The 13,801-nt window shown below is 38.5% G+C and overlaps 1 protein-coding gene across 3 annotated transcripts in view; it reads right to left on the bottom strand.

The window, feature by feature from the left end:
• SMYD3 (SET and MYND domain containing 3) overlaps window positions 1–13,801 on the bottom strand; it is a 432,268-nt gene that overhangs the window by 39,192 nt on the left and 379,275 nt on the right. For all 3 annotated transcript variants that reach the window (XM_050894927.1, XM_050894928.1, XM_050894929.1), the window contains one exon: window positions 10,994–11,168. In XM_050894927.1, coding sequence (XP_050750884.1) covers window positions 10,994–11,168 — 175 coding nt within the window. The remainder of the gene's footprint in view (window positions 1–10,993; window positions 11,169–13,801) is intronic.

The following is a 13,801-nucleotide window of genomic DNA, read 5'->3' as shown; positions in this document are numbered from 1 at the left end:
GAGTACAATTCACTGTGGGTTTTTATTAGTGTCACTGCATGCAGTAAATGCTCTACCCCTGGTGTTTTTCAAATGCAAAGATCAGGCACAGTGACAGTCCTCGCCACTGCAAACGGGAGGGGAAAAGTCATGCCCCACTGCAATATCTGGAGTTGGTTCTTCATCAATGGACACAGTTTAACACATCAGAGGTGTATAACCACTGTACTTTCTTGTTCTCCCAAAAGTATTAGAAGACAGGAGTACTTCCCTGGGACAATGCTGCTCTCAGAGCAAGGCAGGGGGGTGAAAGCATGGAGTACTTAATAAAATTAACAATTTTAGTGAAAGTCAATGTACTTTTATTTGTGTCACAGCTTAATGTTGATGCTCTGTTACATGAAAAAGACTTTTTCCCCCTCCCTCTCTTTCTTTCTCTCTACTGGCACAAGCAACCTTGCACAATTTGATAGCATCTCTTGATAAATATCCAGCATTGGTAGAGCTCACCTGCACTGCAAACATGCCAGCAAGACAATACACAGATGAACTGAATCCAGACGGGTAGCAACAGATAAAGCTTGAGTATGCATTCAGGATGTTATCTTACTGCAAGCACGTAAACCTGCTTTTCATCTCAAAATTCTGAGATGTTGAATTGGTAGAGGTAATATTACTCAACTTGGTTACACATTTTGAAATCCCTTGAAAAATAAAAGGCCTTACGCTGGTGCAGTACTGAGACAAATATCTAAGATAACTTATCTTTAGCTATTGTCATGAGAGCAAGCAACTAACTAGTAGGACATTCCCCTGGTCATAGGCTCTTTGTGTGATTTTTTATAAGATTTGAGAAGTTACACTATGTTTCATAGGACACCATGTCTGTGTTTCAGAACGCCTCAAACAGTACAACATGCAGCAATTTCCCATTCTTTGAAAGCAAGATCTCCAGCCGTATTTACATAAACATTTTTAAAACATGTATTTTGTGCCACTGTCTAAAGTGAAGTTCTCCACAAAATGCTGTGGTAAATCTTGCAAATTCCCTCTATGACAAGAAAATTAATCTCCTAAATGTTTTTCCTTTTTATGACTGTATATACTGAGGCTTTTGTTTTGTAGCAGTGTAGGATCTAATTCAATTTTTCAAAGTCTGCCAAGGACACTATTGCATGAAAAGATTTTCTTTTCTCTTTCTCTTTTCTATTTCATCAACAATGAATCAAGTAGAAAGACCTGGTTTAGGATGCTTCTACTCGTTGGCTGTCACTTTTGCCAGTTTTCAGAAGACTTCTGAAATGCTGGCCAGCCTTAAAAGTACATTAAATCTTTGGTGTGCATCATTCAACATACCTGAATTAATATGGAAATGTATTCATGGTGTGGCTGTAATGAACACACTTTGATTCCAGAATTTTATCTTCACTTCTGGCAGCCCATCAACCATATCTTCCAAGAGCGCACTGCATGGCTAGAGAAAGCTGATTTTCCTCTTAAGAAAGTGTTTGCAACTGTGGCAGTATACATTTTCTTTGCCCTCTCTCTTTTTTATCTTTTGTGATGATGGGGAGAAGTTAAAGGCTTTTCCTCCCTAATTTTGACATTTCTGGGCTTCTTGTAATTGTTCTTTGGTTGCCTATACTCTTCCCTCTCTCCCTTTACTGGTCATATGTGCATTGCATTCCTCAGTTTTCCTCCAAGATGACTTTATTTTGTTTGTAAAATACTTACTTTTTATTATTCATTAGTAGACTTGCATCATTTTCTGAAGGTGATTTTTTTCTATCTTGCTCTCACTTTTGTCAGCTTTCATGGCCCTTTGCACAGCCTACTTTCTGTTTCTCAGAGCCTTTTTCCTTAGCAGTGCTATAGCCTGTCTTTTGTTAGCCTTCCAACATTTGTAATCAGTTATCATTTTTGTAGCTCTCTACCCACAGTCATTTGCTTTTTGTTTCTTCCTTCTTACTTTCATCTTCAAAGTCATGTTACTAAAGGTTATTCAGGCTTCTGTGACTTGCCTGATGATGAAACGACAAACTGAACTTGAGAAAAGAGGTTCCAGTATACTCAAGGGAAGAGAATGGCATCTGGGAGAGGAAGGGGGTGGGAGAGCAGAAGCACTGAATCACCTGCTTAACCACGGAATTGGATTATCTGGGGCTTGGCAGACATCTCAAGGTTAGATACCAGCAGACAGTGTTTGGGGTTCTGGCCTAAAGCAGATAGATTTTCTAGTAGAAAACCAGAGTGGAAAGGAAGGAAGAAGCACCTTTGGTGGCAGCCAAGGCAATACATGCAGGAGGGCTTTGCAGGTGAGCATAAGGTCACATCACACCGTCAACCCTTTCACTCTAAATTGCATAATCCAACATTTAGATGTTGTACAGAGAAGTAAGGAGAAGATTAGCCATTGACTAAATTTCTGAAGGCCAGGAACTGTTGTATTTATGAGGCAGTGCAACTAGTATTTGTGTAGCAGTCAAGATTATCAGCATTTCCTTGAGTATTCCCCTATGGCACAATTATAATTCTAATTATATGAGGCAGAGTGCTATCCTAACACGGCTGTGTCATTTCTGATACCAGGATTAGATAATTTAGAACTAGTTCTGATACCTCCAAATGTTCCCTGTATAGAAGGACTAGATTTTCTGGTTTTATGGGGTTAAGGAAAACTGACTAACAGACTTTGATCAGGTCAAGAGAAATATAGGTCACAGAGGTTTGATATGGTGGACAGGAGTATGCATGAACCTGTTAACTAAAGTAGCATTATGCACAAGCTTAGTAAACACAGGACCTGAAAATAAGGATATTTCTGGTTTTCAGGGACATCCGAGTAATGCATTCCTAGTAAGATGTTCCATTATATTTTAGCCCTTTTACTCAATAACTGGTAAATTCAAGAGCCGGTGAGCTCGTAGTCTACCATCACACCAGTAACTGTGTGGTCTCTAGGATTTGCTTACTGCAGTAACTTATCTTTTGCTCTCACCTGCATGCTCAGTTTTTTCTTTTCCTTTCCTGTCAACATCAGTCTGGGAAATTTCAGCTTTACTGAGCATCACCTATTTTGCTGCAGAACCTCTCTGACCTTCATTTTCTGGTTTCCCTGCTGGATGGATCATCTCACTAGGAATTTGGTCATTCATTGGCATGGTTCTTGTTTGACAGTACTGTCTTCAATTTTCTGGTTCTGCACGCCCCTCTTCAAAGCACCATCTTCCCATCACTCACTCTCCCTGGCCAATCTCATTGATCCACCCTTTAAACAGAGTCTACGTTCTTCAATTTCTTTGCTCTCCTTATCTGCTGCTCCTTTCCTCTTCCCTCCCTCACAACTGTGTTTTTCCTTTTCCGTAACTTTTCCACTTTTTCAATAGAAAAAATTGTTGCTTTTTCATCTTTTCAGCTTTTATCTCTAAGGTTGCTTAGACTGTTTTCACCACTGTTCACATCTCCACCACTAGGAACTCTTAACTGATTTCCTCCTTAGAAGTACTGCCCAGTCTCCACTCTCTGTCTCCTCAACTCAAATTGACAATTTATTCAAACAAAGAAATATATATTTTCTGACTAAAATCAGACTCTTCCTAATTCTCCCCCCAGAGAATGCATTGTTCCTTACAACTTCTCTGCTGCTATTTTCTGTATGCCCTCTCTCCTTTTTTGTCTCTTTCATCAGAGATAGTATTGTAAGTTTGTCTTTCTTTTTTAGTGATTCTCCCCCGCTTTATCTCCCTTTTCACCACGACTTCTGCCTCTAAAATAGCTTTTTCAAAGCAATGCTCAGTTACTGTCAAAGGAATCCAAAACTCCACATATGCTTCATACATATCTATTGTTAACTGTTAATTGTTCCCTTGATATCACTTCCCAATCCCATTTTAGCTCAGGTTGTAACCAAACCTTTGTTTAGAATCCGTTTGCCATCAACTCCCCCCTTTTCTTCTTAGCAAAATTCACACAGACACTGTGAATTCCCAACAATTGTTCTCAAAATCGTTCCATTTGAATAACTATGCTGCATTTTTCTCACAGCACACAGGTCTTTGCAATATCTGCTCATGCATTTGTAGGTTAGTATATGAGAGCTTTGTATTTGCTTAGTACATGTTTAATACTCACTTCTACTTTATACATGTGTATCCTTTAATTGGTGTGTAATAGCAAGCAGACTAATGAAAAGAGCTCAGGTAAGGGCTGCGTAAGTCCTTACTTCGTAAATTGCAAGCCTGCATGTACCAAAAAAAAAAAAAAAAAAAAAAAAAATCCCCTGATTACAAGACAAAGATACCAACTATTACTGCTTAAGTAAAAAAAACAAAACCAAACTGAATCTTTCAGTTCTGGTAGGCAGACAGACTAGGACTGAAATCCTTATTCTAGACAAAGCCTGAAGCCCTGAATGGTCTAACATCTTAATCTGAAAGAGATCCTACAGTGAAAAAAAAGAAATCTCTACAGATGAAGTTATCATTGACAGAGAACACAGCTCTTTCAAGAAGTGTCTTAAAACACCTTGGAAATGCTATGTGAAAGATGAAGAAATCAACACTTGTAGTTGTGTCAGAGAAAAATGAAACTCTGGGAAACTTCATGGTTTGGTTCACTAACATCACTAGGAGACCACTATCTGTAAAATTCAGATTCAAATAGCTCTTGGCATAAGTGAAAGGTGAAACTAAAACTGAAACTAGAAGCTAAAACTGAAGCTCCTAAGCATACAGGATACAAATATAGAGCTACTGGATGAACACTGTCAGGAAAATCTTGCAGCAATGAAGCTATTTAAGAAAATCCTAGCCTACCTAAGAAATGTGGTATATACTGAATGAGGTACTGCAAATTAACACTGATGTTGCTGAACTTCTACTCACATGTGCTAGAGTATATTGGACAACCTAGAGACATCGAAATTATGCCTCAAAAACAGCCAGCATGACTGGAGAGAATAGTAAGAAATTTTACCCAGATGCACAATATGAGAAAATGAGGAAAGGTAGATGGTGGAGCACTTATGGGAGTGTGATCTTACAGAAGTCATTGAGGATTATGCAGCTCAGTATCACTTTTGGGGACAACACGTTCAGACATAAAACATTTCTTTTTCTTTTTTGGAAAAGGCTGTTGGGATTGGAGGGGTCTGGAGGGGAGGAAGTAGGGAGGAATGGAAGATAGGAGTGGGCTGCTGAAGTGCTTTAAGGGATTCCTAAAGATACCAGGCCAGGGACAAGCATACTCCCTGTTTATCTATAAAATAGGTACACTGAAGCCAGAAATTGTGCAAATATTGTTACAAACATCTGTCTTTTGGAATAATTACCTACAATTAACCAGAGACAATATACTCTCCAATTTATACTGGGTTTTCCTACCCAGAGGGCCAACAAAAAAGAACGAACTAGAGTTTACAGTTTTCGTGGTTTTGTGATGTATATTTTTGTCCTTTCAGATCTGCACAAGAGATATCCAAACTTCTCCAGAACACAAACCATCTTTAAGTTTCTGATTAGTATAACAAATATGCAACAAAAAATTTTACTGTGAGGCCTGTGTTATCTCACATAAAGGATAAGTGGGGATAAAGTAGGAAGAAAGACAATTATCATACAAATGACACAAATGTTCATATATATCCTAATTTTTTGAAAAGCTGTATAACAGGACAATATACAGAGTACCGTGCATGAGAAGGTCTGACTTACACTAGGAGACACATGTTCAAGTGAAGAATGTTTTTGTTAGACTACAAATATAACTTATAACATCAACAGTCTCTCATGAGGATTTCTAACTGCTTCATGAGCTGTGGTGGTTTGTAAAGATGGTTTGGCCTCCACTGATTTATGCTAATAGTGTCAGCTCATTTCATATAACTCGCTAAACACAAGCAGTGAAGAGTGATCTGCTGTCAATAACCTGGGAGGAAAGTGGAGAGGTGATATTGGTGCTGTCCACTGTTTCTACCTTCTTTAGCAGTTTGTCACTATCAAGCTCTCGTCCCTCTGTTGATTTCCCTATGTTGAAGGTGCACCAAGGCTGCTTAGCGGTCTTCACTCAGTTTATAGCAACAGCTCCCTGAGGTTCCAATGAGCTGTGATGCCCCATCTTGCACATTTGCACAGACACGACCTATTCTTTTAGCAAATGTACCTAGTTCTTCCTTTCACAAACCTCTGATGTTTAGTTGGGACTACTATCTTACCATCTCTAGATGACAAATCAATGGAACCATTCATGAACTAAAAATCAATTCCTAAATCTTAATTCACAACTTTTTGTTTAGACAATAGAAAGAAAGGATACCCCAGCTATTCAGTTTTTCCCATGAGCTGTATTTTTTGTAATCTCTTACAGTTCTTTGGTAAGATTTTTTTTCTCTTCTTTCCACACATTTTGCTCTAAACATTAGAGATAAATGCCCGTGGCCATTTTCTAAAACCCCAGAAAAGTGAGCAAGGTAGATTTTATTCTTTCTGTTCTTTGTTTCATTCTTTCTTTGAATTGCTTTCTCCACCTTCACATTTTTGTCTCTCTCTCAGGTGATTCCAGAGGTAAGATTTATGTTTGCTACTGATGTTTTATGATTAAGACACTGAACTTTGGTCACTGAATTACTACTATCTGTAGGTTCAGAAATCTGCCAGCCACGCACAAGTTCCCAGGGGACCTCCCACAACCAGGGTGCCGATTGGAGCCGAATCCAGACTTTAACCCTTAAGCACTAGCATCCCCCAGTGGTCCTATTTATCACTGCAGTTCACTTTTTTTTGAGTTTTCTAGGTACACTAACTTTCAATGTAAATGTAAATTCAAGTCAAGTGCCTCAGAACTAGCCAGTACTCAGGAGTCTGCTGAACTCAGTAAAGAACCGTATATATTTGATCATAGGTAAAGATGAAAAATTTAAATTTATTTCCAGTCATTGCATATATCATGTGTGTATTACAAAACACCTGTAAGAGTAGAACTTTTTTGTAAAACACATTTGAAAAGGGGGGAAAATCAGACCAAAAGAAAATCAGACTCTTTATTGGAGAGCCTTTTTGAAGAAGAGAAAATAGGCTCAGAGTATGTTCCAAGAATATTAGGTTCTACAGCTATTTTTGGCTTTTTTACAAGATCATGACTCATGGAAAAGATACTGTAGCAACCACCAATTTTTAATCTGCCTTTTGATTGAAGCTCACATACTTAGAAGCTACAGTCTATCATACCTATTGAATTAGAATTCTAAATCAAAAATTCCTGGCTGACATTTTGTTCACACAATGAATATTCAACTATGTGTTCAGAAAATACTCAACAAGAAGCACATCCCAGCCACTGTTCTTAAACCCAGCCCTTTGCAAAACAATCCGAAATTTTGTTGACTGGGATTGTTTTCCCTGTTCCCTAAAAGACCTCAGTCACTGAGGAAAGATGAAGTAACAGGATACTGCAAAACATCACTGGAAGGGATAGAGAATAGGAGGAGTGAGAAGAGCAGACAAATGATGCACGTCTAGCACAAACATGGGATGCTCGCACCTGCCCAGCTCCCTCTCACTCCAGAAGCAGAACAGCCACATCAGCACAAGCCCTGTATCAGTGCTGACTCAGCAGAGGGAGGACAGAGGGGGAAGGATGTGCAAGGCTGCCGGGGGAAGAGAGAGAACAGCACTTCTGTACAACACTTCTGTATGCGATGAAAAGAAGGAATTTCCTCTCGTTAATGTTGGAGCCCTCCAGTAACTCCTAATGCCGCAGCACTGGAGATGAAGGGTTGTTAATTAAAAGAGCCTATCTGAAAATCAGTGGGACTTATACATTAGCTTTAAGTTCAGCAGGAGATTATGAGCAGTGCAGAACAGAAACAGACAAACATGTTTGACGTCTCTGTATCAGAATCTCACCAGACCTGATGCCACAGGAGCCCAGAGAGGCAACACGGCTTTACCCAGTCCCTTCTGCTTCCTAAATCCACTAGGCCCATGGTGTCACTTAGCTACTTCTTTTCCTCCTGTTACTCTTGTCGCAATAGCTGAGGACATCTAGCAGAGTTTTATAACAGATGCATACTTCCACTCTGTCTGTAGTGTAAGCACTGAATACTTGAGACAAGGGGGAAAAAAACCCCAAACCCAATCCCCAGAACATATGTGCCTTCTCTGCAATTTAATGGCTAAATGCTGGGGTCCTTCTTCAGACTTCCCTAAAGGAAGTCTGCCTTACTCAGATCAGATCTCTGAATCCAATCCTTCACGAGCAGCAGTCAGCCCAGCATGAATGTGCTAACTGAGACATGACAAACCCATGTAACACCTCTTGCTGATATTCTGTTATTCTGTGGTTAAGGCTCATGAGGATTTTTGAAAGGAAGTTTATTTTTGCAAGTTGCTGAGTGCTGACTATGATGTGGGGCAGCTTTCACTTAGGCAAATTCACTAGGACAAACACTAGGACAAGTTCTCACTAGGACAGACAGACTATTACTGTGACATTTACAAGAAAAGCTGTGCAGATACATTTGGCTTAGGCTATTCAATGAAACTACATGTTGTAGGTTTTAACAAATAATGGACAGTTATGGTTCAGCACAAAAGGAGAAGCTAGCTTTCCATCTTGACAGTCACCATCTCTCCCCTTCTTTTGGAAGTTCTAAAAATATTTGAGAGGTCCTAAACAATGTTCCTCATAGGTTATCATCACTACCTAAAACATAGAGGTTGGTATTCAGTATGACAAATCAGTTTTATGTAGTTTAACCATCTGTCTCTGCCAGTTACATGAAGTGGATGATTCTGAAAAAGTCAGCGACCATCATAATGAAAACATACATTACGATACAATGCGTCACACAGTACTGAAAATTAACCCTGCTGCTAAAGAAATGGAAAATGTACAATAAACACATTACCTGAAATAAAAATTCTTTTTGACCAAATCCCCAGAGCCTTTAAAGTTGTCACAATGTTTTCTTATTTATATGGACTGCTCAAATTCTCAGGTGATTCCCTGTGGAGAGCTGTATGAATACTTTTTCCAGAGGTGAGGAAAGGAAAATAGATAGCTATAATGGAACTGCAGGAGCAGCCAAGCAGTAGATTGATTCAACAGGAGAAATTCAATGCATCCCGAAAGATTTCCTAGGATTTGCTCTCCTGCTGCTTAGGGCACAATTTGTTGTAATGAGAAACTGAGGATTTTGTTTCAGGTGTGTCAAAGCTTGTAGTGATGACTTGAAGGTATAAAGAAAAAACAACAACTGAAAATCTCTCTTAAATAATGCTTTTGGATTAGGAGAAAACAAGGACAAGCTCTTCAAGGTGCAAAAAAGGTCAAATATCTCATGTAAATAGCATTCCTTAAGAGATACTAATTGAATGCACAGTCGAACCCTTTCCTTCATCTCCAAACTCCTGCATTAAACAGCTTGAAAACTACAATACACTTCAGTAAGCAAAACAGAGAAAGCTTTATTAAATTATCTGGTAAAATTGCACTTGGTCTCACTGTAATCTCTGCTCTCAGAAATGTCTTTAGAAAAATCCTCAGTTTTCAGTTGTGAAGAACTGAGTTAACAAGTTATAAAATAAAAAAAAAAGTGAGCTGTTTTTTTTTTTTTTATTTAATAAGGGAACGTTTAAACAGGCAGATTACTCTGTTCATCTGGAGCGTGCCACACGGTAGAAGGCTGGCAGGAAGCATGTACTGCTGCAGTACTACATAAGCCCTGTTTGAAAGGTTAAGTGGGACACGCATGATGTCAATTTCACCCTGAAGAAATGCGAGAATTTGTAGGCACTCATGCCCTCCTCTATGAAAAGTAATAGGCATTATGAACATCGAGCTTCTCTACAGCTCTGGTGTACCACAGCCTATGCAGACTTCTTGCTAATTACTTTATAGTGAAAGCTCTGAAATGCTATGTTGTTTCTCAAGTAAAGCCCAGAATTTTATTCAGAAACAGGCTGCCAGATGAAACTTCCTCAGGCAAAATGCTGAATGCTGATGGCATCCTGGTTTGATTAGGGAAGACATGTAAAATCTGAGATGTTCATATTCACAGCAGCACATATTTTTCAGCACTAGCCTGCACCTCACACTTCTCAACATCACACTATGTACTGGAATATCACATGGTGTAGAAGAACCAACAGAGAAGAAATAGATACTCTAAAAAATACCTTACCAAGAATGAACATTCATGCATGAATGACATTATGTCTGGACATTCAGCACAGGTTTATATTTAGTTACAAACAACACAAATATCCAGAACCCAAAGATTTGAGTCTTAGAGCTTTTAGAACACAGACCAAAGCAGACAGCACCTGCCCTTTCTCCACTAGATGACCAAAGTTGCATTACAGCTCCAGGCTCCAATCAATTTCAAGACCTACCACATGAAGCAGGATCTCCTAGAGCATCCTTCCTTATCGATAAAAGGCCATCAGACTCAGAAACTCTCCCAGCACATAGCATAGGAGCAAGTACTGACCAGGAGAGAAGAACAGCAAGTGCTTCACCACCTTGGCCCCTTCCCAAAATAAGGTCCAGGGGCTTTTTCATTTCCAGTTGAAACTTCATTTTGCAAGATTTTTTTTTACTTTCTGTAAACTCTATGTATAGAGTATACAGAGAATATACATTATTTCAGCCAGCTACCTGTCCCTCAAGCTTGACCTAGTTCAGCATAAAACACTGATACCCTCATGGCAATGGAGTCTGAACCAGAAAGTCAGCTTCTGATCAGGGATGGGGCAGCATCTGAACACATGAAACAGTGAGGAGCTAATAATCAGTTATTATTATAGTTCCTATTATAATTTTATTTGCTCTCAGCCTGACTGTGGAAGCAGAATGGGAGTTCTGCCTCATTCATTAACCTGGAAAGCAAGGCAAGATATACAGCAAGAAATAAAAACAGTAAGAAGCATCTAGATGAAACACAATCTTTGCTTTTAATGAGACTGCCCCCTCTCCCCCCATCTTTGAAAATAGTTGAACCAATTACATCTCTTACCTGTATGGTCCCAGAGTCCTGCTGCCATAATACAAAGCTTCTTCCCAGGATTCAAGGTTAATACAGGCATCCATGGCACAGTCAAGCATTTTCAGCTGATAGATATTTGTGTCTGGAAGATGACCCATATTGCTGCTCAAGAGATTCTGGCATCTTGCCAGAACCTGCTCCCACTCTGTTATTAGCCTTAGTTAAAGAAATATCTTTAATCAAACAAAAATACAAGTTCTAAATGTTGTTAGCAAGGAGTAAGAGCTACAGGGCATTAAGATAAAAAAGCTGCCATCATTCCAGACTCTGCTTCTATTCTTGAAAGCATACTTGAACTCAGAAGTGGTAGCTTAGGTAACTATGCTTTGTTTACATTTAGCAAAACAATTTCTAAAGAAGGCAGTATTTCAGCAATAAAGGGTAAAAGAAAGATGACAAAATGAAAAGATATTTTAATACATAACAAACTAAAATTCAAATACTTCTTATTTAGCGGCTCAAACATTATTATTTACATAAGATACTCCTCCAAATCTTATGCCCAAGGGCAAGAACCCATGGAAGTGTGTCTTAACAAAATGTCTCTGCAGCTAAAAAAAAGAAAATTAATTTTTTATATATTAAAATAATGACACATACTTTTAAGCTGCCCAAGATTTGGTTTAGAATTCTCATGAAGTTAGAACCTTTTCTTGCAATTAATTAATTTTCTTTCTCCTTGAAACAGTTGTAAAGAGCATTGGTTTTTTTCAGGTACAGCTCCATGTTTCATGCATGAGAAAGAAAAGCATCGCAGTTCTGATGTCTGACTAGTTCAGGATTAAGGATCTTGGCAGTAAAGAAGATTTTTACCTCCAATGCTACAAGAAGATTTTTTTGTGTGTTTGGAAGAGAGGAAAAGTAAGCTGGGGCTTGCGTTCACTTTAGTTGGATATTCCTTACCACAAAACACTTATTTTCATTACATTCTACACTGGTTTGACTTCTCTGTGGACCAGATTCTTCTCTCTCTGACCACATCTAAGCTGAATATCAATACTCTCAGATCTTAAATAAGTACTGTCATCTGGGACTTTATGGGAGTCCCAGAATGCAAGCAGGCTAAACACCAAAAAGATACCATACACACCAGTAAGGACAAATAAAATAAATAAAAAAAAATTAGACTTATAGTAAGAGAAGTAATAACACTGTTTGTATCACAGTCCTTTCCATACAATGAACTCAAGGAAGTTCAGCAGTTATCTTCACGACATTACTGAAAATAGTATTCACCCCAATCCAGCAATGGATTTAAGTCTACGATGATAACCCTGTGATGAAGTAATTAGTCCTTCCTGAACATGGGAATATTTACATACTTAAATTTAAGAATGTGACCACTATGTGACTGGGCCAGGATCTATAGCATGGTTGTTACAAGGCTAAACTAATTATTTGTGAATTGCTCTCATGCTTTTGGATTGAAAGAACCATATAAGGGAAGGAATGTGTTATTATAAAATTGCACCTTAACCTTTATATCTCTGGCAAACATCCATGTACTTTTTACAACTGATTAAGGACAGACAAACAAAGAATGAGGGATATTATTTCCACTTGATGCAATTTTTGTAGAAAGTACAAAGCACTGACATTCTTGAAAGATTATCATTTTAGCAGATGCATAGTATTAGTCTGTCTGCTTTTACTTCTCATTATACTGCTTTGTTCACTCACTAGCATCTAATAGCAGATGTGCTATATTGCAAAACCTGTTGGGACCAAATTTTCAGGTACGTAAATTGAAAACTAGAAAACCCATTATCAGCTGCAACAGGACAAAAGAGAAGCTGGCTGTCCTGTATCTGCCCAAGACTAGAGGAGCAGCCCTCAAGCAGCTCTGCTACTGTTGTGTGGCCTGAGATGCGGAGGAATCCTTTTCTCCACAATAATCCCCTTGCACTGGGCTTTAGCATCTCAATTTGTATGCTTAAACTGGAATTTGGGTCTGAGACAATTCACTCACACATATTGTTTCAAGGTTTCTAACTGCAGATTTAGCATTACAACACTGTGTCAGTTATAATCAGCAGCTCAGATTTTGGAAGTCACTAACTTTCTCAACTGTAGGAACTGTTGGTTTAATTTGCTAAAAAAATTACATTTGCAGAAACTAACGACTATGTGCCTCAGTCAGCAAGGAAGGTTTTCTATTCATTCTTGGCAAGTGGACAAACGTCAAGCCCCCTCTTCAGGTACTGCACTTGCCACTGCATGCCAATTAGCACTGGTGTTGTGGTGCAATGGAAGGAAAGATGACACATTTCAAATAGCCTATGTCTGAGAACAGAAGCTGAACAGACAACAAGGACATGTTTCTTCAACTAGTCCTGATACCTTTTAATACAATGTGTTTGATTCATTTTTAAATATCAGTTAAATCAGTAATCTTAATTAAAGACCCTAGCAAAATTCAGTAGGTGCAATTTCTCCTGCAATTTAATATAGGAACATTAAATAGGACTAGTATTCTGGCTCCATACTTTTGATATAAAAATGATTGCAACTGCATGTAGCATATCTATAATTTAACTTTCAGGTTAAAAAATTGGGCCCTGAAGTATAACTGAATGCCTGAAGATGTATTTCAGTATTGTCTGTGTCAATCCAGTGACTACAGAGGAACTTAAGACAGACTAGAAACTATATGAAAATTAAAGGTAGATGAGATGAGTGTTTCCTCTTTGCTAACAAACGAACCTCTCTGGATTAGAAAGAAACAAACTTAGGGGTTTTTTTTATTGTTACAATAAAAATCGTGATCACTTGCTTCCA

Source organism: Gymnogyps californianus, chromosome 3 (genome assembly GCF_018139145.2).
Source record: "Gymnogyps californianus isolate 813 chromosome 3, ASM1813914v2, whole genome shotgun sequence".
Lineage (NCBI taxonomy): Eukaryota > Metazoa > Chordata > Aves > Accipitriformes > Cathartidae > Gymnogyps > Gymnogyps californianus.
This window is presented reverse-complemented; position numbering and strand designations above follow the sequence as displayed.